General features: G+C 43.3%; 1 protein-coding gene across 1 annotated transcript; it reads right to left on the bottom strand.

Moving 5' to 3' along the window:
* Nucleotides 1-1,819: 1,819 nt before the first annotated feature.
* On the bottom strand, nt 1,820-24,109 carry LOC134376016 (E3 ubiquitin-protein ligase TRIM58-like). The gene is made up of 7 exons (XM_063094713.1): nt 24,045-24,109; nt 23,725-23,917; nt 20,704-20,799; nt 11,477-11,707; nt 8,108-8,130; nt 7,911-8,011; nt 1,820-2,409 (listed from the first exon to the last, which is right to left on the bottom strand). The coding sequence occupies exons 1-7, from the start codon at nt 24,107-24,109 to the stop codon at nt 1,820-1,822; spliced, it is 1,299 nt and encodes a 432-aa protein (XP_062950783.1).
* Nucleotides 24,110-24,326: the final 217 nt, after the last annotated feature.

Raw genomic sequence — 24,326 nt, 5'->3', positions numbered from 1 at the left:
ACGAGGAAGAGCAGGAAATAGGTATGAATTTGGAGGATTTTGCTGGTAATGAATTAGAATTCCAGAGGGAATAGTAGAAACCTTTTGTAAACTGGGAAGGAGGAGGGGTTCATAACAGAAGACACATAAAGCTTTGTGAAGCTTAGAAAGCAAGGAATAAAGACTTACGTGGATTTAGTGACTCACATAACCACAATAAAATGTGCAATAAGGTGACAAGACTCGAGAGTGACAGTGGAGACCAGGATGTCAGGTTACATGGTGGGGAAGACGTATTCCTGGGACTCACTTTTTCACCTTATGAAGAGGGTAGAGGGCACGTGTAGGTAGTGTCCTTCCCAGGGAACGGGTGCAGCCCCCAGGGAAGGTACGGTCTCAAACCAGTGACACAGTCCTTCCTGAGACCCTTGAGGAAGGGGCTCTACTGTTGAGCTAAAGTTCACCTTCCCTAACCAAACTGTGCATCCAAGAGGCCTGGGGCATGAATGTACTGTAAAATATCAACAAGAAGTATGTAAGGGTAGGTTATTTTCTGTTTGCAAATGAGAGACAGGGAGGAGAAGTGTCCGCTTATGTTCAGACAGTTAAAAAATCTAGAAAGAGAGCTACATTAATAACATGATTGGAAGGTAAGTGAATGATGTCAGTCAAAGATATCTCCCTGGACTTAAAGAGGAGGATTAAACCTTTGGTACATTATCATCAGGATAGCATTAGATAAAATTGCCATTAATTCATATTTGGTTAGCATTTAAGCACTTTAGCATTTGCTTAGCAATTATTTATTAGGCACAGATACAGAGAAAGATGGCAGCAAATTTAGCTTTCAATGACTTTTAAAAATTATGTTGGAAAGGTACAGAATATACTATAAAAATAAATTAAATCTTATCATCATTTCATCATAATCATCTTTACATTGTATCTAAACAGCAAAATTGAATCATTTATGACTTTAAATATTTACCACAACGCTGTGAGGCCAGTATCATTGTTCCACGTACAGGAACAGTAACCAGTAGCCGAGACAGAGAGAGAGAGAGAGGTGTGTTTATTTGAAGTCTTATAACTAACTAATAAATGTCTAGCTCAAAGAACTGGTTGAACCAAATTTCTGAGAAAGTCCTACTTTAACAAAAAATGTATCCGAAGATAAGAAAAAGTCTAGAAATCAGTGATATTAGATTCACATTAATAAATTTCATAATCCCCAAAAATACGTCCCAAAATAAAGAGAATTTAGAATGTAATTGAATGTAGTAATAGGAAACATGAGTGTATATAGGAATGGTTCTGAACATACTAATCTAGAAGGAAATGAGGTTAAACAATGAGGTATATAGCAAAAAAATAAAAATAAACAAGAAAGAGACAGAGAGACAAAAAGAGAAAAAGCAGAAGAGAAGAAAAAGAGGAAGAGAAGTGGGATTATGGATCTGACACTTGAACGATATCAGACTGTTCGGAACCAACTTCAGAACTGCCATTTTTAATTGTCAATATATGGAAGGTTTGGAATGAAAAGATATTCAAAAGAATGAAGAATTATAGTGAATGTATAGACATATTTGCTTAATACAAGGTCATTAATTTAAAGAAACCCATCAAGAAAGTGTATGGAGCCATTTGGAAATAGAATTTGATGAGATTCCTCCATTTCTATTTTATATTTTCTCTTTTGTCCCTATGGGAACATTGCCACAGCCACAAGGAATAAAGTGCTGACCTCAATGGGAACATGTGTGGAATCAGCACGTGGATCCTTCACTCCCCTCCAGGAACCTCTGTCAGGCTAGGAAGGTATCTTGGGAAGAGACTTTTAGGAATGACCATCTCTCACATTAGATGCAGGGTCAGGATGACCCCTGGATGCACAATTTCCTGATTCTGCTTCTGTCACAGGTGGCAAATTAAGAGGAATTGTGTCACAGATGAAAAAATAAGGCCGGAGGATACCAGAGAACAGCTGGTTAAATGTACAGATGTAAGACCCGTTTGTGACGTTGTACAATGAGATTTCCCCGGCTTCATAGTCCAAGAAGATCCCGATGCAGCGAGGCCGTTCCAGTGGGAGGAGAGGCACCGATGGGGAGGCCAGGACCATGTACTCACTCCCTTTCAGCAGCCACATGGCCCAGACCCCGTTCTCAGGAGACGGGGTGGTGTCCCCCTTTCTTGGCACTGTGTCTTGACAGATGCCTAAACCCCACTCTGATCTTTCTCCCACCACAACCTCCCAGTAATGCCTTCCTGACGAGAAGGTCTGCAATCCCAGGATACAGGGCCATGTGTCAAATCGCTCGGGGTTGTTGGGGACGTCCCTCCACAGTTCCCCATCCTGCACACTGCGCAGGTCAGCGGTCAAGAGAAGGCTCGGATGAGCCGTGGCAGGATCCAGCTTTACATCAGCTGTGGAAAGAATTTTGTGGGACATGTAAAAGGACAGAAAGGACTGGTATAAACTTAGGAAGTCACTGAGGAGAAAAGTCATCCAGTTCCTCATTCATCTCTCTCTAATAACTCCCAAGGGAAAACAAATAAGTATTTCAGAACCTTGCAGGTCCTTCAGCATATTCGCCGTTACTCTCTAATGTATTCTGCAAAATCCAGAAGTCATGATCACTCCCAATAGAAAACATACCATTGATGCTATGACAAACCAAATGCATAATCATTTAGATTCCTTTCTTTTACATCAAAAGCATTTGGGTGCACTTAGGAGGATCTTATGCATTTAACATAAAATTTATAAACTCCTTGAGGATTTTTTCTCTCAAAACCTAAAGCAAAATTTTATTAAAACCAAATCTACTGCTTTCAAAGTTATATTATTGTGGTTGGCAGAACTTTAAAGTGGACCCCATGACCTGCACTCCTTAGTGTTGCCCTCATGATATGTTACATTATATCACAAGAGAGAAATTATCTGGGTGGGTCTAATTTAATTGCATGACCTTTTAAAATCAGAAAGGTTTCTCTAGCTATTGGGTTGGTGGCAGAGAGGAAAATCAGAGATTTGGATTTGATATATCACTGCCAGCTTTGAGAATGAAGGGTCACATGAGGAGAAAGGCAGGTGATCTTTAGAGCTGAGAGTGGCCTCCAACCAACAGCAGGAAAATAGGGATTGCAGTCCAGCAATTGTAAGGAACTACATTATGACAATGACCCGAATAAACCTGGAAGTAGACTCTTCCCCAGACCCTTCAAAGAAGTTCAGACTGACCAACATCTTGACTTTGGCCTTGTGAAAACCAAAGCAGAGGAGCCAGCTGATCCCACCTAGATATCTGATCTTCAGAATTATGAGCTAATAGATTGGTGTGGTTTTAAGCAGCTAAGTTTGTGGTAATTTGTTACATAGAAATGAAAACCTAATACTGACACTGTGAAGTTCCAGCAAGATTGATGTGACATTTGACCTGTCTACATAATAAACAAATACATCTAGACATGAAATCTCAGTGAAGGGTGGATGTAACATATTCAGAGTATTTCCTTATATTTATTCAAAAGTAGTAAATTCATTAACATAGTTTTATTTTTAATATTGTAACAAATACTACTACCACAACTACTGCTACTACTACCATTAATCTTACTCATTTTTAAACCATTTCTAGTGAAATATTATTGATGCCCAAACCTTAGTGGTCACATAACTAGGCACTGCATGCACATTATCTATATCAACCCATGTAACAGCCCTCAACATAGCTGTTCCTATTCCTGCATTAGAGATGAAGAGATGAAGAGTCAAAGAGTTTATGTGTTTCCCCAAACTCTAGCAGTAATCAATAACAGGGATTGAAATGTAGGTCTCCATGGAATTCTGTAAGGTTTATTTAACATATGTTATGGAACGTTACACACCGTTCCTGCTCCAGCACATTCGTCTTTTCATTTATAAAAAGAGATCTATGGAATGACTTTTGATGGCTACCTACCCCTTCTCTATTAAACTCAATTGCTCATCATGACAGAACCATCCCCCACCCAAACTGCTCATGTCCATCTTCCCAGCGACCTCCACACTGATGAACGGTTACTTGTCAGAGTTCACCTAACATGATTTCTCTGTAGCACTCAACACGGTTGAGAATCCACTTGTCCTGAAAAACCTCCTTTCTCTTTTCCAAAGGTACCAGTCATCCATGCTTTCCCCCCTCTCTACTCCCTACTCTTTGGTTTCCTTTGCTGTTCTCTCCTTTTCTCCTCTATCCCTACCACTGCAGAAACCTTGGTCTCAAGACTGGGACCTCTTCTCTCTCTCTGAGCTTACTCCGTGTGTGTCCTTAAGTTGGCTGGCTCAATGCGTTAATTAAATCACATCCATATGCTGACTGATTCCAAATGCATATCTCTAGCTTAGACTTTCCTCCTCAAACTCGATATTTGTAAATGCATCTGACTACCTGACATCAGCACTTGGATATTTAGCAACATCAACATGTCCAAAACCTAATTCACCTTCTGCCTCACCAGCAACTTTACCCATCAGTGTAAACGTCAACTTCATTATGCTAGTTCTAGAGACCCAAAACCTTGGAATCATTCATGGCTTTCTTCTTTGCATGACATGTTATAACTAATCCAACAGTACATCTTACCAGCTCAGTCTTCAAAATATACCAAGAATCTCTCTTTCTCAGTTTCTCCAGTACTAACACCTGTTCCGATCCATAATCATCTCTCCTGAAGTTATTGCAATGGCCGCTAACCATGTTTCTCACTTCAATCTTTGCCTCTCTGTAATTTATTCTCAATAAAGCATACAGAGTGATGCTCATAAAACATTAGTCCAATCCTGCTATTTTTCTATCTACAGCTTTAAAGTGATTTCCTGCTTCACTCAGAGACAGAGAATCTTGCTCACTGTGTCCTGCCTATCTGGACCCTCCCTGGCTTCTCCCCCGTCCCCCACTCGCTCTGTACTGGTGTCTGCACAGAGCCCGGAACACCGGAACACGTCCACCAGATATCACTGGTCGTTGTTTCTGCTGCCTGAGTGCTCTCCTCTAAATCAGATATTTGCTGAGTTATCCCTACTGGGTGAGGTCTTTCTTTATCACACCTTATTCAAAATTAGAACTTCTGGTCTCCCTTCTCATACTCTTTTTTTTTTTTTCCTTCAAAATTCTGTATCATCTTCTCATACTCTGTGTATTTTGCTTAACTTAAGTAAATATTTGCAACATGTTTGTTGTTGTTCAATGATATGTTATAAGAGTATCTGGCATAAAATATACAATATTGATTGAATTGATTATTTCACTCAGTAAAAAAAAACAGAAAAGAAAAAAAGAAAATGGGAATATGAGGTCACTGGGTCTGAATGTGCCATAATGATTTTCATCAAGTCATGAGGTTAGTATATACAGATTGAGCATCACCAATACAAAAATCCAAAACCCAAAATGCTCCAAAATCTGAAACTGTTTGAGGGCCCACATGACGCTCAAAGGCAATGCTCATTGGAGCACTTCAGATTTCAGATTTCTGGATCAGGGATGCTTAACAGGTATGTATTCTGCAAATATTCCAAAATCCGACCCACACTATATTCATCTGCCCATCAGAACACGGGTGGAGTCACTGAGCAGTATTGCGGAGGTGGCTTTTCTCATGATGGGACAAAACTTTTTCCACGTAATCAGTGAAGCCACTACTTAGCCACAGCTTGTTTACATAAATTGGCATAAATTATATGTAAAAAATGAAAAAAAAATATTGAATCTATACTGTTTTAAAGAATGACATAATCAGACTGAACAAAGTAATTAATTTATGACATTAGTTATTTCTACATAAAAATAGTTGACTGAATATCTTTGGCTTTATTGACTCACCAATTCAAGCAACTTATCAAATGTTAGCCAATAAATTGAACCAAACTTCTTGTTAACTGATACTCTGCAACGCTTTCATACTGATGATTTTTTTGGGGGGGGTCAAATATGTTTAATTCAGTCCTCCGAACAATGGTTTTTTTTTTGCATTTTATAAACAAGGAAATGGAAATTTACTGGAAATTATGTTACTCATATCACAGCTAATAAGGTATGAACTACTCTTTCAAGCCCATTGTTCTAACCAAATGTAGACTGTATGGGTGTCTGGGACTCTGATATTCTTTAGGATTGTTCACAAATATCCCAATCCTCATTCTCCGGGGCATGGTGCACTCTCCCAACTATTTTACAGTTTGGTAAACCCATGTGCTTCACTTTGGCCAATGAAATCTCCAGGGAAGACATTCACCATGAAGGCCTTTCAGGCTCTATAACTGTGATACTGTAAAATACATATTTGGTTTTCACCCACAATTCTTGACATGTAGCTCCTAAAATCCTTAGACTCTACAGAGCTATAAGAAGGCCTTTTTGCATGTTAATAAGATGAATGCCAGGGGAACCGACCATGTAGAGGGCTGCCACTTTCGGTTCTACACACCCTCCCTCACCACTGAGACGGCTGAAGGTTGAATTAATGAACCAATAACCAGTGATTTCATCAATCATACCTACATAATGAAGCTTCCATAAAAACTCAAAGAGACTATGTTCTAAGGGCTTCCCTACAGCTGAACACGAGGTGTCTGGAGGGTGGCACTCCCAGAAAGGGAACACGGAAGGGGAAAGGAAGTTCCCATACCTTGTCCTATTTGTCTCTTCCATCTGGCTGTTCATCTGCATTCTCTATAATATCCTTTATAAAAATGGTAAATGTAAGGACGTTTTTCTCTGAGGTCTGTAAGCCACTTTGGCACATTAGTCAAACCCAGGAGGGGGTTATGGGAAACCCGATTTGTAGCCGGTTTTTCAGGAGCAGAGGCACAATCTGTGCTTGCAACTGGCATCTAAAGTGGGGGAAGTCTTCTGGGACTGAGCCCTCAATCTGTGGGATCTGATGCTATCTTCATGTATATAGTGTCAGAATTGAATTGAATCAGAAGACACCCAGCTGGAGAATCTGCTGCAGAATGGATGTGAGGCAGAAGTAAGGATAGGGCTGACAGGAGAGACTCCATTTTGTTGTCTGCTCTGAGAACCCAGCAGTAGTCTCTGTGCTGGAAATGCAGCAGAGACCCTCAAGGCAACAGACCACATCCTGTTCCAGGAAACACCAGAGAGGACAGGGGTTAAAGATAAGCCCTAAACATGTTGGTGTATCTCTTTCCCACAAGCATGTCATTACCCAAGTTTGCTTAACCCCCTTGTGTAAGCATTCTTTTACAGACCTCAAGAGAAAATGAGGTCCCCACCTGATGAAGGTGAAAACAGAACGCCCTGACCAACTGAGGAAGACCCTAATCATGAGACCAGAGACCTCATCATCTTTCCCATACCCAACTGTTTTGCCTTAAAAACCCCTCACACTAAACAATCGGGGAGCAACACTCCTCTTTCATGTTGGCCCCTTGTGCACAAGCTATCTTTCAACAAACGTAGCTTGCTCACTCTCACTATGGGTTCAGTGTTCATTTCCATGACATTGACTCCCAAAGAACCTGGCATTCTAGGTCTAGGTCGGTAACAGATTGGCTGTTGGTGGGGAGAAATCTCCACATACTTTAGTGACCACAGATGTGTTGTACTGACTATGTAAGAGAATAGGGGAAAAAACAGCCCTTTTCCTCCCTATCTCTTTAATCACCTTACCCTTTTCTATCACCAACAGCACCCAGAAGGAGATGGAGCTCTGTCAGCATGGATCTCAGAGTGAGAGGTTGTGACACAAAAGTCTCCACAATTCAGTAATCAGTCAACAGCAGGCTGTTCAGAAAAATCTTGCTCATTTTGGCCATGAAGACTTTGGGTTCTGTTAGTTACTGCAGCCTGACTAGCACAGTAACAAAATGCAATAACAGCCAAACCCAGGCATCAGAGTTCTCCTATGATGCAACCTACCTTGGAACTTCCTCAACATTTCCCTCATGCCAGGGATGCGACATACTGTCTTCATCTCTGTGGGGATGGTGTCTGGTTCGAGCCGTGTGACAGCCTTACTTCTGAGGAGAGCAGAGAACAGTCAGATTTCAGTTGGGTTATACACCTTCCTCCTCTGCCTCTCCCAGCCCCTTCACTGATTCAGAAAGTAAACGGACCTGCTCAAGGCTCCTCTCACACCCTGAAAGTGAAAGAGAAACATAAACAACTGAGCTAGACACAGGCGACAATAGATTTCTTTTCATTAAAGCCAAAAATAGGCTGTCTTTTAATTTCCTCACACATCTGATATAGCAGAATCATTAGTAATTGGAAAAGAATCAGCTACAAAAAATTTAGGTTAATTCCTATGGCATCTATCAATGTATTTTCTGAATTGATAATTCTGGCACGCGGACGTTTTAACAGAGATTTATGTTCTGCACCTATTACAGATGGAATTATGGTAAAAATGGATCCTAAATATTTGTGGAATTTATTTGAGGAACAATGGTAAGTACAGACATAAAATGTTACTCTCAAAGTCTTTATAAGAGAACCCCAAATTGCTAATTCATTGAACCAACACATCAGAGCTACCCATAAGAGTAGGTTAACAAAGCAGATAAAAAAGGAAGTCACTAATATCTATTTTGTGCTAAGAAATGCTTATTTTAAATAAGATGTTATGGAGATATGGTGAAGTGAAACAATGAATATTATTATTAAAAATGTCAAAGTACTATGTTTATTTGATGTCTGCTATTTAGAAAGTTAATTTCTTTCTGACCCTTCATTCACTTATAAGGAAATGGGCATAGCAATAATACTAATAATGCTAATAATAAAAGAACATAAATTTTACTTGTATACATATTTTGAAAATAAAATGTGAAAAATTAAATGAATATGCTTTGTAAATAAAAATGTTTTATAAACTTATTCATTTAATAATTCCCCTACTCTGTGACCAGTATTGTTTAGTAATTGTAAATGTTATACAGATAGTTAATATAGTTATTTATAACTATGTCATTTTCAGTGTCTAGAGCTAAGTCAGACAAAGTACAATCTGTCAGGCAGCTACTAACTGAGAATATAAATTACTTAGTACCAAATTTCCTGAATGAGTCACTGGGGATGAGACACAGAAAAGTGCGCCCAGATAAATTCCTGCTGCAGGTGATTCTATCAAGATAACACGCATCCACCAACAAACACCATGGCTTTCCCTGTTCAACTGGGGTTTAATATCTTCATGAGGGATTAAAAACAATTATTTGTTTCTCTGTTATTTTTCCTTCTGCTCTGTAATCTCGAGTACAAGTAAATAGTGAGAGCTGCGTGGGAGTCCATGTACTCCCTCCCCACCATGCCTGGACTGGGCATGCCACATGGGCTAGGAAATTAGCATTCACCTTAAATTTTTTTAATTTATTTTTTATTGCAGTGCATACTTATCATGTCAAAATAAGAAAAGTGAACTGCAAATATTACACATGTAGGAACAGTGTACATTATTTTATTTTGTTTTGTTTTGTTTTGGTCAGTTTGTTTAGCCTGGAAGACCTTATGTTAAATGAAATAAATCAGGCACAAAAAGATAAATACAGCATATTCTTACTCATATGTGGGAGCTAAAAAGAAAAAAAAGGTGAATTTTTAGAAGTAGAGAGTAGAATCGTGGTTACAAGAGGTTGAAAAAGGGAAGGAGAAAGGGAAGGGGAGAAGTTGGTTAATGGACTCAAAATTACACCTAGATAGGAAAAATAATTTCTAGTGGTATATAGTAGAGCTAGGCATCTATAACTAACAATAACTTATTATATGTTCTCAAATGGCCAGAAGAGAGGAGCTCAACTGTGAAACAGATTAAGGCTAGGCCTGAGAACCAAACTGACTTCTTTTTCCCTGCAGAGGACACTTTGTTACTTTTCCACTCCTCAGTCATGAGACCCCCCAGGGCAAATGATTACCCCAAGGGCTGTCCTGACAAAATAGACTGAGAGGGGAAACAGATATTTACCAAGTTGCAAAACCTCTCCCCAAGACTTGTTTACTATGATTGTAAAAGTTACAGATTAACTTTAAGACCCCTTTAGGAATTCCCACCTGTGCACAAAGCATCAAGGTGACTGCTACAATGACCCTCCTGGGGTGACAGTGGTGTTCATGTGCTACTGAGCATGCACACATGACGCAACCAGGAAGAACAGAACAGACCACCTCCAGTGACACTGGACTTCCACCCCTTAACTCCTTTCCCTATAAAAGACCCTAAGCAGCTCCCCTTGGGAGGCTAGCTTTACTGTTGCTACCCCCCTTCTGCATAAGTCTATCTCTTCTTTTAATAAAGCATTGCTTGCTTTACTGTTGGGTACATTGTTCATTTCTATGACTTTGGAATCCGGGACCTTAATTTAGTCACTGGTGAAAACTGGAAAGCTTTGAGCACCAGAGAAGACTCTAGCTGCAAGAGGCAAGTGGCCACTGGCACTATTTTGCTCCCATGTCTCTGCTGCTGGTAGATCTCTCCTGGAGTCGCTGGCCTAACTTCTGACAAGGCAATGCTTTATTCTTTTTACCTTACACTGATTTTTCTGAGCCCTCTTCTGCTGTTTGGTTGGATTGTATCCACTTCTATATAGGTGCACCCTGGAGGGCTCCTGGCTATGCTTTGTTTTTCTGATTTAAATCTAGTCGATACTTTTCTTCTCTATGCTGAAAACAGTCGGGAGAACTGCTTTTATCAATTACTGTTAATGGAATAGGTTGGCCCCACCGATTGGGACTAGGATAAACTGGACCCCACTGCTTCATTTTTCTCTTTCTTTGTTTGCTTGGTTAGACATTTAGTTGAGTATCAGTAATCTGAATAAACCTTCCAATCTTTGCACCAACTTTTGGACTTTCAGGTCATTCATTTAATGTGAGAGGGCAAGCCGAGCCTGGCCTGTCAGTAACAAATGTTCTCATCACAAAGAAATGATTAAGTTTTACAATTATGAATATGCTAATTACTCTGATTTGATCTTCACACAGTGTATACATGTACTGAAGTATACCTCTGTACCCCATAAATATGTACAATCAATATACCTTAAAATTTAACATGAAAATTTCAAGTACAACAATTTAAGGCACTATTCATACTTTTGGCTATTTATACCTGAAATGGGTTACCAAAGACTTTTTGGGTTGACATCGCTGAAAAACAGCAATATTATCATTGACAGACTGTTTCACAGCCATGATAGTGTAAATTTGATTGTCTTTTTCCTAACTGTTTAAAGTTTTCATAAACCATTAAATTAATTTTAATTTTTAAAAAATTTAGGTTTTTTGTCTTTAATATAAGCTATATGATGCTCTAAGGTCCCTTCTGATTCTGATGCTAGATTTAGGATTAAGATGCTTTCCAAATAAGTTATAGGGTACTCTTTTGCTAAAGAGCATAAATGCCCAAGTGTGTGTCTGGAAATGTCACTGTCCTCTTGTTTCTGTCCTCTTGGTCTCATTTCTGCTACCCTTCCCGCACTCGGCCTCACCTCCAGCAGACCCAGGGCTGGGCGCTGGCACCTTTCCTCCAGCTCCTTGGCCTGCTCCTTCAGGGCCTTGTTCTGCTGCACCAGCAGGTTCTTGCTCTCCTGCAGCCTCTGCAGGGTCGATCCCTCCTCCTGCTCCAGCCGCCTCAGCTGGAGTTGCTCCTCCAGGGCCAGAAAGCCACGATACTTCTCAAACTCCAACCTGAAGCACTGCCTCTGCATTTCCACTCTTTCCTGGAGTGAAATAATGGATCACATCATCAGTGATTGGGGCAAGGTGTCTGCGTCTCCCCCTACATGTATAAGATGGTGGAGCAGGAGAACACAATGTCCAGAGTTCCCTCAGCTCTATAACTCTGTGGACTGAATGGCTGCATTCTCACAAGATGCAGAAACCAGGCACCACTCATATGAGAAATGGCCTGGTAGAATATTCAAACTTAGAGTTTGAGAAAGACTGTTGGATTTGGGTTCCCATTTTGCCATAGGCTTGGGGCCAAGGTACTTTTATATTCAAGTTTCAACATCATATATTGAAAGACTCCCGCAGTGGGTAGTCAGTCAGTTCAGGGAGACCCTCCCAAGGAACAGCGAGACCACGGCTTCGGATGCAAAAACAAGAGGTTTATTGAACACACAGGTACCCGGGCGACTCAGTCTTTCGAAAGACTGGCGCGCCGAGTAGAGCTCCTGGGTCCTTTTTATAGCAAAAAGCGCGGGTACAGAAGCGAGAAGCAAGGTAATTGGTTAGTTTAAATCAAGCCAGGGGTGAACTTCGGTCAAGTGGGAGTCCTTGAAACAGCTGAGGGGCACTCTTGAAACTTTAACTGACTTGTCTATTTCTGGGAACTATCCGCCCTTTGCCTCGGGCCGGGGCCCAGGTGCATAACCACAGATATCCTGTTTGACTCTGTTCCCCTTGTTTCTTAACTTGACTTTTTGGCTGTATTTTCCCTATACCCTTGTAAAAAGCACTTCCTTCATTCCCCCATTTCTCTTGTGGATCGCTCTAATCTTAGAGCGGAATTAAAAGTTATCTTCGCCATTTAAGGTTTGGTATTTTTGCCTAAGGACCAGAATCTTAACTGCACTTACCCTATCATTGATGAATTGGACTAGTCTATTGATGACGTAGGGCCCAAGGGTGAACAACAGAAGGAGGAGTAATAGGGGCCCGGCGATGGTTGACAGTAGGGTGGTCAACCAAGGGGAGTTATTTGATCTGGTTATAAGCATTTTCATAGTTTGAGTCAGGAGGCCTGACTCTTTTAGAGGCCGGTGCATCAATTTCTGGAATATCCCAAGCCTCGAGACCCGCCGCCAGGGCACATATATCAGGGGTAAGGGAGGGCCACCAAGTCCAAAGGGGGTGGACTTCTGTCTTGAACCAGACAACCTTTCCAGTTTGGGACAGTACCTGCCAGGTGAGGGTGTTGGGCTGGTTAGGGTTATTACTTGGTAGGCTTGCTCCGCCGCCGCCGAATGCGCAACTTAAGAGGATTATCAGTCCTTTCCAGCTCCCAGGTCTCGTTTGGTGCCGGGGGTGGTGCAGGCTTGAGATGGGAAGCATGGACCCAGGCAGCGATGCCATCAACTTTTACTGCGGTCGGGGTGGTCAGCAATACCAGATACGGGCCTTTCCACCGAGGCTCAAGGTTGCTGGGTCGATGGCGTCTGACCAGCACTTGGTCTCCGACCTGGAACGGATGAGGGATGGCCACGGCACCTGGCTCGTATACCTCCTTGATCTGGTCCCAGATCTGGGTTTTTACAACTTCTAAAGCCTTTAAGTGAGTAAATAAGACAGGAAGAAAGTTATCATCGGGACCCAGTGTTCCTCCCAACTCAAGTATGGGGGGGGGTCCCCCGTGGAGGATTTCATAAGGGGTCAGACCAAGCTGGCCAGGGGTATTCCTGGCTCTGAACAGCGCTAAGGGAAGGAGGGCCACCCAGTCTTTTCCACCGGTCTCTAAGGCCAATTTAGTTAAGGTCTCTTTGATGGTTCTATTCATTCTCTCTACTTGACCTGAGCTCTGGGGCCTATACGCACAATGTAATTTCCAATTTATTCCCAGTTGTGTGGCCAGTCCCTGGCTTACCTGAGCAACAAAGGCTGGGCCATTATCTGACCCGATCACCTTAGGGATCCCGAAACGGGGCAGGATTTCTTCTAGTATCTTTTTACATACAGTCAGGGCCGTTTCAGTTTTGGTAGGGAAAGCTTCTACCCATCCAGAGAAAGTATCTACAAATACTAGCAGATACCTGTTCCCATACCGGCCAGGCTTTACCTCTGTAAAGTCTACTTCCCAGTATACGCCGGGTCGATCTCCCCGTTGTCTTTTTCCGGTCTCTCGGTAGGTGGTAGTCGCATTAGTCATGGCACAAGCCGGACACCGATTGGCGACTTCTTGAACGGTGGACCGGAGATTCGGGATGGAGAGGCTGGTGCGGCTCGTTAGTTGAAGGAGCTTTTCTGGTCCTAAGTGTGTTAGCTGATGTAACCGCTAAATGAATTCTTTTCCCTGGTCAGGAGTGAGCTCTCTTGGCTTGGTCCTAGCTTGAGCAGGCTCGATTGGCTCTTGAAGCTTTATAGTTTCTGCTAGCACCCTGACCGACAGGGCGGCTTGTTTTGCAGCCTCGTCGGCCCTCCGGTTCCCGGCCGCCACAGGGTTATTTCCTCTCTGGTGGCCCGGGCAGTGGATAATGGCGACCTGCTGTCCGTGTAGATGTTGATGTTTTTTCCTTCGGCTAGGCGTAATGCCTGCGTCAAGGCGATTAGCTCGGCCTTCTGGGCTGATGTCCCTTCTGGCAGGCTGCTTGCCCATACCGTCCGTTTGCCATCTACGTATAGAGTAAATGGTTTGGTGAGGTCTGGGAGAGCCAAGGCGGGGGCAGACAGCAAGGCTTTTTTTATGTGGTCAAAAGCCTTTTGATGCTCCTCAGTCCAGGTAAAAGGAATGTTTTCCCTTGTCAGGGGGTATAAGGGTGCAGCCAGGGAAGCAAACCCAGGAATCCAGAGCCTGCAGAATCCGGCAGTACCCAGAAATTCGCGGACCTGCCTGGGGGTGGTGGGAGTAGGGATCTTCATAACTGTAGCTTTCCGGGCCGGGGTCAGCCATCTTTTTCCCTCCTTGAGCAGGTACCCCAAATAGGTGACCTCTTTCTGGCATAACTGGGCCTTTTTAGCTGATACCCGGTACCCCAACTTACTCAGTTCCTGCAAGAGCTTTTGTGTCCCTCTTTTGCAGCCTTCATATGTGGGAGCTGCCACTAGGAGGTCGTCCACATATTGGAGTAATATGACCTGGGGGTTGAGAGCCCTAAAAGGAGTTAAATCCCGGTGGAGGGCCTCGTCGAAGAGAGTGGGTGAGTTCTTGAACCCCTGTGGCAGCCGTGTCCAGGTCAGCTGACCAGCGTTACCTTTTTCTGGGTCTCTCCACTCGAACGCGAACAGTGGCTGGCTGTTGGGGTGTAGTTTGAGGCAAAAAAAGGCATCCTTGAGATCCAAGACTGAGTACCAAGTGTGACTAGGCGGAAGGGAACTCAGGAGGCTGTATGGGTTTGGGACTGAGGGATGAATGTCTTGCACCCTTTTGTTAATTTCTCTCAAGTCTTGGACTGGCCGATAGTCATTGGTCCCTGGCTTTTTTACTGGTAGCAGAGGGGTGTTCCAGGGCGACTGGCAGGGCACTAAGACCCCTAGGTCTAAGAACCTTTGGATGTGGGGTCTGATGCCTTCCCGGGCTTCTTTAGTCATTGGATACTGTCGGACGGCCACCGGTGAGGCACCCGATTTCAGCTCTACTACTACTGGTGGGACGTTATTGGCCAGTCCCATACCTGTCTTTTCTGCCCATACGGTGGGAAAAAGTTGGAGCCAGGATGGGTCGATGGAGGGAGAGGCCGGCTTTTCATACAGCCGGTATTCTTCTTCTAGGTTTAGGACCAGGCACATGGTAGAGTGATCTCCCCATGTTACTTGTGGGCCCTCTGTAGAAAACTGGATTTGAGCTTTTAGTTTGGTCAGGATGTCCCGGCCCAACAGAGGAGTAGGGCACTCAGGTATGACCAAAAAGGAATGGGTCACTTGCTTATGTCCGACCCTTAAAAGTCTCTGTGTGGTCCAGGGGTAGACTTTGCTGCCGGTCGCTCCTACTACGACTGTCCGCCTGGACCCTACCTTCCCCATGGGTTGGGTCAGTACCGAATGTTCAGCCCCGGTATCGACCAGAAACTCGATGGGGGTCCCCTCCACTGTCAATGTTACCCTAGGTTCGGGGAGGGGGTCCGAACCTTGACTCCCCTAGTCGTCTAGGGATAGAACCTTGGCTTCTCTGATGTTCTTTTTCCGGGGACATTCTCTTGCCCAGTGACCCTTCTCTTTACAGTACGCGCATTGGTCTTTGTCTAGAGGGGGTCTTCCATCCCTAGGTGTTTTCTTTGCCCGGTTGCTCAGGTTCCCTTTCTGCTTATCTGTAAACCCTTTATCACTTACTACTGTGGCCAAAATCCTAGTTAAATTTTTTTCTTGGCGTTTATCACGCCGTCTCTCTCTCTCTTCTGTCTCTTTTTTTTTTTTTCTTTCCTGTCTTTCTTCTTCTGTTTCTCTCTTGTGGTACACCTTTTCTGCCTCCTTTACTAAGTCTTGTAAGGAAAAGTCTTGGAGCCCCTCTAGTCTTTGTAACTTTTTCTTGATATCTGGGGCTGACTGGCCGATAAAGGCCATGGCAACTGCCGCCTGCTGTCCCTCAGAAGAGGGGTCAAACGGAGTGTATCTCCTATATGCCTCCATCAGGCGTTCCAAGAAAACCGAGGGGGGTTCTACCGGTCCCTGCAAGACCTCTCTTACCTTAGCCAAATTGGTGGGGCGCCGGGCTGCCCCTTTGAGACCTGCCACTAGAGTCCGGCGGTAGACCAGAAGACGCTCCCTACCTTCGGCCGTGTTGTAATTCCATTGAGGTCGATTGAGGGGGAAGGCCTCATTAATGAGGTTCTCGAGTTGTGTAGGGGCCCCGTTGTCCCCGAGAACGTTCTTGCGGGCCTCCAGAAGAATCCTTTCTCGCTCTTCAGTGGTGAAGAGGATCTGGAGTAGCTGTTGGCAATCGTCCCAAGTGGGCTGGTGAGAGAACATAAGGGACTCAAGAAGTCCCGTGAGTCCTGCTGGTTTTTCAGAAAAAGACGGGTGGTTAGACTTCCAATTGTAAAGATCTGCTGAGGAAAAAGGCCAATACTGTAGAGGGACCAAGCCATTAGGCTCAGCTGGGGGCCCTATGGCTCGGAGGGGCAAAGCTACGGTGGAGTCAGGACCGGAGCCGTCTCTCGGACTGCGAGGTTGGCGGCTCCTAGTCCCTGCAGCCGGTCCCTCAGGGCTAGGATCACCGGGCGCTCGGCCTGGTGCCGATCTGTTTCCCTGAGGGGCCAGAGGGGGCAGCGGAGCCGCCGGGTAAGGTGGGGTTTCAGAGAGAGAAAATAGGTCATCTGGTGTCGGGAGGACGGGGGGTTGGGGAGGGGCGGAAGGCTTCCTTGTAGGTGGCCTTTGAGTATTTTCTGATCCCGAAACAACAGCGACTTTGCTGGAGGGTGGCACCCAGGGAGGGGGATTCTGGGCGAGGTCTTGCCATACCACGACACAGGCAACCTGGTCCGGGTGTCCTCCGGTCTCCTGAAAAACAATCTTTTTAACTGCAAAAATGACAGTAAGATCAAAGGTTCCCTCTGGCGGCCAACCTACGCCGAATGTGGGCCACTCAGACGAACAGAAAGTCTGCCATTTTCCTTTTTTGATCTCCATGGACAGATTGTGAGCCCTGGCTTTGACATCTTTCCAATGATCTAGAGTAAGGGAGAGGGGCGTAAGGGCACTTTGCCCCATCTCGAAAATTTCCAATAGGGGAACGACGACGCAAAGACCTATCACAACTAAGACAAAAAGAAACCAGAAACGGCGACGAGACCGAGTGCCGTAGAAATAGAAGAAAGAGTCCGATGGCAGAGCGTGCCTCCCGAGACGCGGTGAGACCAAAACACAATAATCCTCTGCCAAGGGGTCCACCAGGCGTCCCTGGTCCTCCCCTGATCCTGGGACGTCTCCCAGGATTGCCGGGTGGCGAGCCCCCGAACACGTCTGTTCGCTACCCGCACTTCGCTCCCAGAGCGACTAACCCGGAACAAACTGAAACCAAAATGCGCGCGCTCAGAAAAGACAGTCGAAATCACTGAGTCAGACACAGAGACGAGACACAGAAACGAGACACAGAACGACTGCTGGCCAGCTTACCTCCCGTTGGTGGGTCGGTGGTCCCTGGGTGGGGGTCTCCGATCCCGGACGAGCCCCCAAATGAAAGACTCCCGCAGTGGGTAGTCAGTCAGTTCAGGGAGACCCTCCCAAGGAACAGCGAGACCACGGCTTCGGATGCAAAAACAAGAGGTTTATTGAACACACAGGTACCCGGGCGACTCAGTCTTTCGAAAGACTGGCGCGCCGAGTAGAGCTCCTGGGTCCTTTTTATAGCAAAAAGCGCGGGTACAGAAGCGAGAAGCAAGGTAATTGGTTAGTTTAAATCAAGCCAGGGGTGAACTTCGGTCAAGTGGGAGTCCTTGAAACAGCTGAGGGGCACTCTTGAAACTTTAACTGACTTGTCTATTTCTGGGAACTATCCGCCCTTTGCCTCGGGCCGGGGCCCAGGTGCATAACCACAGATATCCTGTTTGACTCTGTTCCCCTTGTTTCTTAACTTGACTTTTTGGCTGTATTTTCCCTATACCCTTGTAAAAAGCACTTCCTTCAATATAAAATGTGGGGAAAAGAGGAATATGTGGATTAGAGTTGAGCACAGTGAATATCATGGTGTAGTAACACAATAGAAGTTTCTATTTACTATTACATTAGTCACTAGAAACACTAGAAAACAACTGAATTATAAACAGAGATTAGAGAGACCTGGATTTGTAATGGTGAATAAGAAAAGGCTGAGAGATTAGAAAACACGAACTTTCTTTCAGAATATGGTAATTGCGAAACCAACCTTAAGGTTAATGTTCTCTGTACAGAAAAGAAAGAACAAAATGTTCCTCGGGCCACTTATTTCAGAGTTAACTTCAGGGAATTAGTCCTGATTTCCTCCCAAGTCTCACATCTACAATTTTTTAACAGACCTAAGGAACATATTTTGCTACAAGTTTATTATATCTAAATTTAATTCTCTCAGGTTAGTATGTAAGAAGGTAGCTTTAAACTGAATATGAGAGGCAAATTATCCTCCCAGAGTATCTACACCTTGAATCCTCGGCCTTGTTTTTAAACATTGTAACTTCTTGATTTGACTAAAAGGCATAAGCTATCAGTTTTTTAAAACTCTAACAATGGTTCTCTCCAAATCCTGTAAGACTCAGTTCCTTCCTCCAATTTTCTATCTCTGCCTTCTACCATTTTCTAAAACAACAGATTCATACAATCTTGGCCTTTTTCTAAAATCAACCAACTCTGAATTTCACATTTAGATTTTTAAAAGGTATGACTCAATTAAATATAAGCAACTCTCCCCCATACTGGGGGGGCTGTGCTGTTGAGCAGTGGAGTTAATAACTCGGCCACTGGAAATGAGTGGAGCCACAGTCCGGGCATGAGGGACGATGTGGTGCAAGGGGGTTTGGTTGCAGTTCATTTTCCTTTCACACATCCTATTGAGTACAGGTCGAGCACCCCAATCCAAAAACTCAAAATCTGAAAGGCTCCAAAATCCCGAACTTGGATTTGTGATGCTGAACTGGTAAGTATATATAATACAAGTATTCAAAAATTCGAAAAAAATCCAAAATCCAAAACACTTCTGGTCGGAATCATTTTGGATAAAGGATACTCAACCTGTACTAAAATTATATCTGCGCATGTAGGGAAAAAAGTATTGTTTTAGAATTTAGAGTTTATTTTTATCCAACCTGTGTTTGTTGCATTTGACTCACATGGATACATTATTGATGGGAAAGATTATGTCGGTTTACTTGTTGGCTTTGCACAGGGATCTTAGTAGCGTCTCTAAATAATCGATGGAGGGTTTTAAAAAATGTAGTAACCCAGACCTTGGATATGGAGATTCTGATTTCAATCTATGCTCAGGGCAGAATTTAAAACAACTGACTTGGATTATTCGCCTAAAAAGAACATAAAATTGTCAATTCATATTTAACTTTACCTATAATATACATAGTGATAGGAAAGCATAAGACTTATCCGAGAAGAAAAATACAGCAAAAAAATGGTTCTTTGGAAACATCTGTCTGAGGACAGAGTTGAAGACTAAATTTTTAGAGGAAAAAATAAGAAAATAATTAGGAAAATATAGAGAATGATCGCAGAAGAATGATTACTTGGAGAAAGAGAAAGAGTGGAAATAACCTATAAAACATGTCATATATCATATAAGACATTGTGTAAATTTATAGAACTATAAACACAGTTTCTATAGATAGTTTCTCAATCTTAACAATACAGACATTTTCACCAGATAATTTCTTTGTTGTTTGGTGTGGAGACTGGAGACTGCCCTGTGCGTTGTACGGTGTTTAGCAGCATTCCTGGCTCCACTCACAAGACAGCAGTGGCACACTGCACCCTCAAGCTGTGACACTCAAAAATGTCTCCAGACACTGCAAAGTGTTTCTTGATGAGGGGCGCAAAATCACCCCAGGTTGAGAACTACTGTGTGTGAGAGTGTGTGTGTGTGTGAGAGTGTGTGTGTGTGTGTGTGAGTGTTCGCAGGTGAGGTGTAGAAAAGAGGGAATATGGATATGAATACTGAAAGGAGGCTGAAAGTTCTGATAATCTTTCTCTATGTAAGATGACCACCATTAGTTGTACTGCACGTGCTATAAAGTTGTGAAGTGCTCAATATTTCATTTATCTAACAAATACTTTTTTAAACTAGTAGTGACAGCATGAGATTCTGTTCTTGGGATACAGCAATAGGTTTTACAGTCAAATTAAGACAGTAAAGCTATTTATTTATAATTTGGATTGGGTAGTATCAATAGAGGTAAAAAGAACAAAAGTGGACCATATAATTTGGGGGGACGGGATGTTCCTGGATGGCACAGAGGTGTTTTTCTTGAGGAAGTATGTGGATGAAATATAAGTATTGGGGAATGGGAGATGGTGGAAGAAGGATTTATTGACCCAATTCTGGATCCTTCAGATGGGCAAGACTCCTGAAGCGCCCATATTCTATTACCTTCCAAATGACAGTCTTCCTCCCCATGTTAGCTTCCTGAGTCAAGGCCTCTTCCATCTCTTTCCTCACAAGTTCCAGAGCCATTTGGAGCTTTACCTGTTTGGGAACATATACTAAAACCATTATAGATGCACCCAGATGTGTGAGGAAATACAAAGATAACCTGAAACAGTCCTTAGAAAGCATATAAACAAGAGGGCTCGACCATGGCTCACTTGGGAGAGCGTGGTGCTGATAACACCAAGTCAAGGGTTAAGATCCCCTTACTGGTCATCTTTTAGGGAAAAAAAAAAAAGAGAGAGAGCATATAAACATGATCCACCTCATTAATAACTAAACTAAACATAAATGTATTTAATACCAGACACAATCAAAGATTTATCTAAAAATATGTTCATTGCATCATTATTTACAAAAGTAAAACTGTAGTTAAACACAATGGAGTAAAAAAATGTTTTATGTTAACAAGATATAATTAAAATAAACTTGCAGAATATTTAATGACAAGAAATACAAGTATAATGTCAAGTAAAAGAGTATATTCTATAAAACAACACCAATTTTGAAAGAAAAGTGCTTGTAATGAATACATAAAAATTAGCTAAAGGTAATGAAAAATGTTATTAGATAAAATGTCATCTATTGGTAGTAGGTTAAAGACATGCTATTTTTTATATCTCTATATTTCAACTTCTAAAAATTATTTACTACTTAATGATAATAAAAGAATCTATTACTAGTGTTGGGCTTTAAAAACTAACGCCACCTTAAGTAACATTACAAGTGGATTAACGTGGCAGCCAAGATGGCACCAGGAGGAACTAGGGTGGGAGTGTCTGCAGGAACCTTGCCTTAACCCTTAATTGGCTGCACTCGTGAACACTGCGTGATTGCAATAGATAGACATTGGGACAGGACCCTTAAGCTGATTGGAGGATGTAAAAAACCTGCCTTCCCCATTTGCCTTTAAAAGCAAGTGCTTGTGTGCTAATAAAAGGAACTGCTCGACAGAAGACAGAACCCAGGCCGCGCCAGGCCGCGTCTGAGTGTCCTTTAAACTGGGCTTGTTGTGCCGGCGGTGTGCTCACCTCTCTTCACAGCTCTCTTCCCCCGTCTCCTTCCAAAGGGGGCAGGAGGGAAAGAGGAATCCCGGGCAGTTCGCTCGCCCATGGAAAGGAACGAGGCTAGGGCTGTTCGGGTCGGCCGGCGGCGGGCCTGACATACTAGTAGTATTATTAGGCCAAAAGAAATGTTGTAGGTTCACATACTTAAAATTTAAAAAAAAAAAGTATGTTGTAAATCTTACAATGAGTAAAAAAGTAATCCAATGAAAACTACATCTCCCTTCAATAATACGACCCTTGCTAGAGGTAAATATGTGTATTTTATTTACACTCACAAAGATACACACATAAACACAATTTTAATAGGGAAAAAAAATTTTCTATTCCCAAAGTTATTCAATAAGTCCTATGTACACATCATTGCCTCTAAAAGGAGGATATTATATAGCTGTAGATAATGCTGCACATAAAACAACACTATAATTCATGGTGGCATTTGACAAGATGGGGTAGGTGGCATTTACTTCAGTGTGTGCAAGAAATAGAGCATTTTGACACTTTTAGATGTAGAAAAGTTCCCTCAGACTCAGAAATTGTGAGCAAAAGCAAGGAGGTGAAAAAACAGTGTGGCACATTTGGGGACAACAGTGATTAGGCTAATTTTGCCTAATCTCATGGTTGGTTAAGACAAGAACTGTGGATACGTAACTTAGGGCCCTAGAAAGTCTTGACTGACAGGCTCAGGAAATTAGATAATATTTATTTGTTATTTAATTAAGGAACTACTGAAAATATAGAGAATGTCTTTAGAAATATTTCACTAGCCATGTGGTACTTTCTGAATTTAAAACAAACAAACAAACACATACATATGAGATCCTATATATCACAAGTCTAGCTAGAAAGTACCTAGTACCTGAATTTTGTAGATGACAACTGAAATCAAGAAGAAAAACCAAGAGAAATATTTTCAGATAGATCCAGAGGGAAGTTTCCAGAGGGAAATATACCCAAACCTAATTAAGTAACCAAACGAACAAAATACATACATAAAATTCTGAGAAAGCTAGTATTTGCAATTTATTAGTGTGATAGCACTTTAGTTACATATGTCAGTAGATTAAAGATTAAAGATGACTCCGGCCTCCTTTGTGCTAGTAGCTGTTCCAAATGTCGGGAATTTAAATGTGCTCAGAATATGTCCACAAACTTTTGAAGAGCACCAGGAGGAAGAATCCTACACAGTTTCACAGTTGCCACCTTTGGGGAACAAATACTCCAATACAAGTCACTCTTCACTGAGGATTTCCAAATTATAAGTTTTCAAATATTTGCCAGCGCGTGGCCTGTGTCCCTCCTGCGTCAGGGGAGGCAAGCCTGCTCAGACTTTAAAGGTGGCAGGGACAGAGCCCGCCAGACTGTATTCTTAACACATGCCCCAAACTGAGGGCTGTTAATTAATTAATATTACTTAACGCAGAGATAAACACTATGAGAAAGCAAAACTTTGTACGAATGAAAGTTATTAGGACGCCTTTACAATAAAGATGTACACGGTAACCAGCCGGACCGCACAGCCCTCCCCACCGGAGCTCAGACGATCAGCATCAGGAAAAATAAGACCAGCGTGAAATTAAAGAGCCAGGAAGGCTTCGGGGGAGAGGCGGGCAGCCTGAAGTGACGGTGCGTTTGGGCTCCTGAGCAGGAGTCCCTAAGGGAGTTCGCCACCAGGAAGGCTGGGGCCCCGTCTGAGCGTGAGCTGCGACGGAGGAGCTGGGGTGGGTGCAGGGCAAGGGGAGCAGGAGGCAGGAGGCCGGGGAGGACGCTTTGGCTCTGTCGCTGCGCAAGTCACTTCGCACCCCCGGCTCAGCCTGCCCCTCTGTCGCAGCAGCCTTTCCAGACCCCGAATGGGGCCTCTCGGGTACGCCCTGCCCGAGGACGGCGCAGCGGCTCCCACCTGGTAGCAGGCGGCGGCCTCCTGCAGCGGCGCCGTGCGGCGGCTCCTGTGCTCCGCGGTGGCGTCGCAGACCCAGCACAGCGCCACCTGGTCCTCCTCGCAGAAGCGGCTCAGGTCCTCGCCGTGCCGCGCGCACGGTGGCGCCCCCGCGGGCCCCGCGCCCGGCCGCAGCTGCCGCACGCTGTCCACCAGGCTGAGTCTTACAGAATGCAGGTGTGTACAAAGGGGTAGTGTGAGGAGAAATTTCCTATCCCCTTGTGCCAGAGATCAGACCTGGATACTATATATCGTATGTAGGTTTTTGTTGACAGTTAAAACACATGGAGATGCTGATTACTTCTTTACTTTGAGAGTTACTTATTTTTGGTAGTAGATCATTGCACATTTTCCTAATATGCTTGCAAATATCCACTTTGATTGGTTTTAATAATCAGTCCCCAGACAACTCCAAACTTGAAAGCAATTATATTTTCAACGAGTCAATGGACTGGAATGAAGGAACATGGATTGATCTTCCAAGTCAGCAACATGTCAGGAGTGAAAGATACATTGGATAAGTCAGTCTCCATAATCCTTTCAGCTCTTACATTCTGTTATTCCAG

This window comes from Cynocephalus volans, chromosome 4, assembly GCF_027409185.1.
Source record: "Cynocephalus volans isolate mCynVol1 chromosome 4, mCynVol1.pri, whole genome shotgun sequence".
Taxonomy (NCBI): domain Eukaryota; kingdom Metazoa; phylum Chordata; class Mammalia; order Dermoptera; family Cynocephalidae; genus Cynocephalus; species Cynocephalus volans.
Note: the sequence above shows the minus strand (reverse complement) of the source record. Positions and strands in the feature narration are given on the sequence as shown.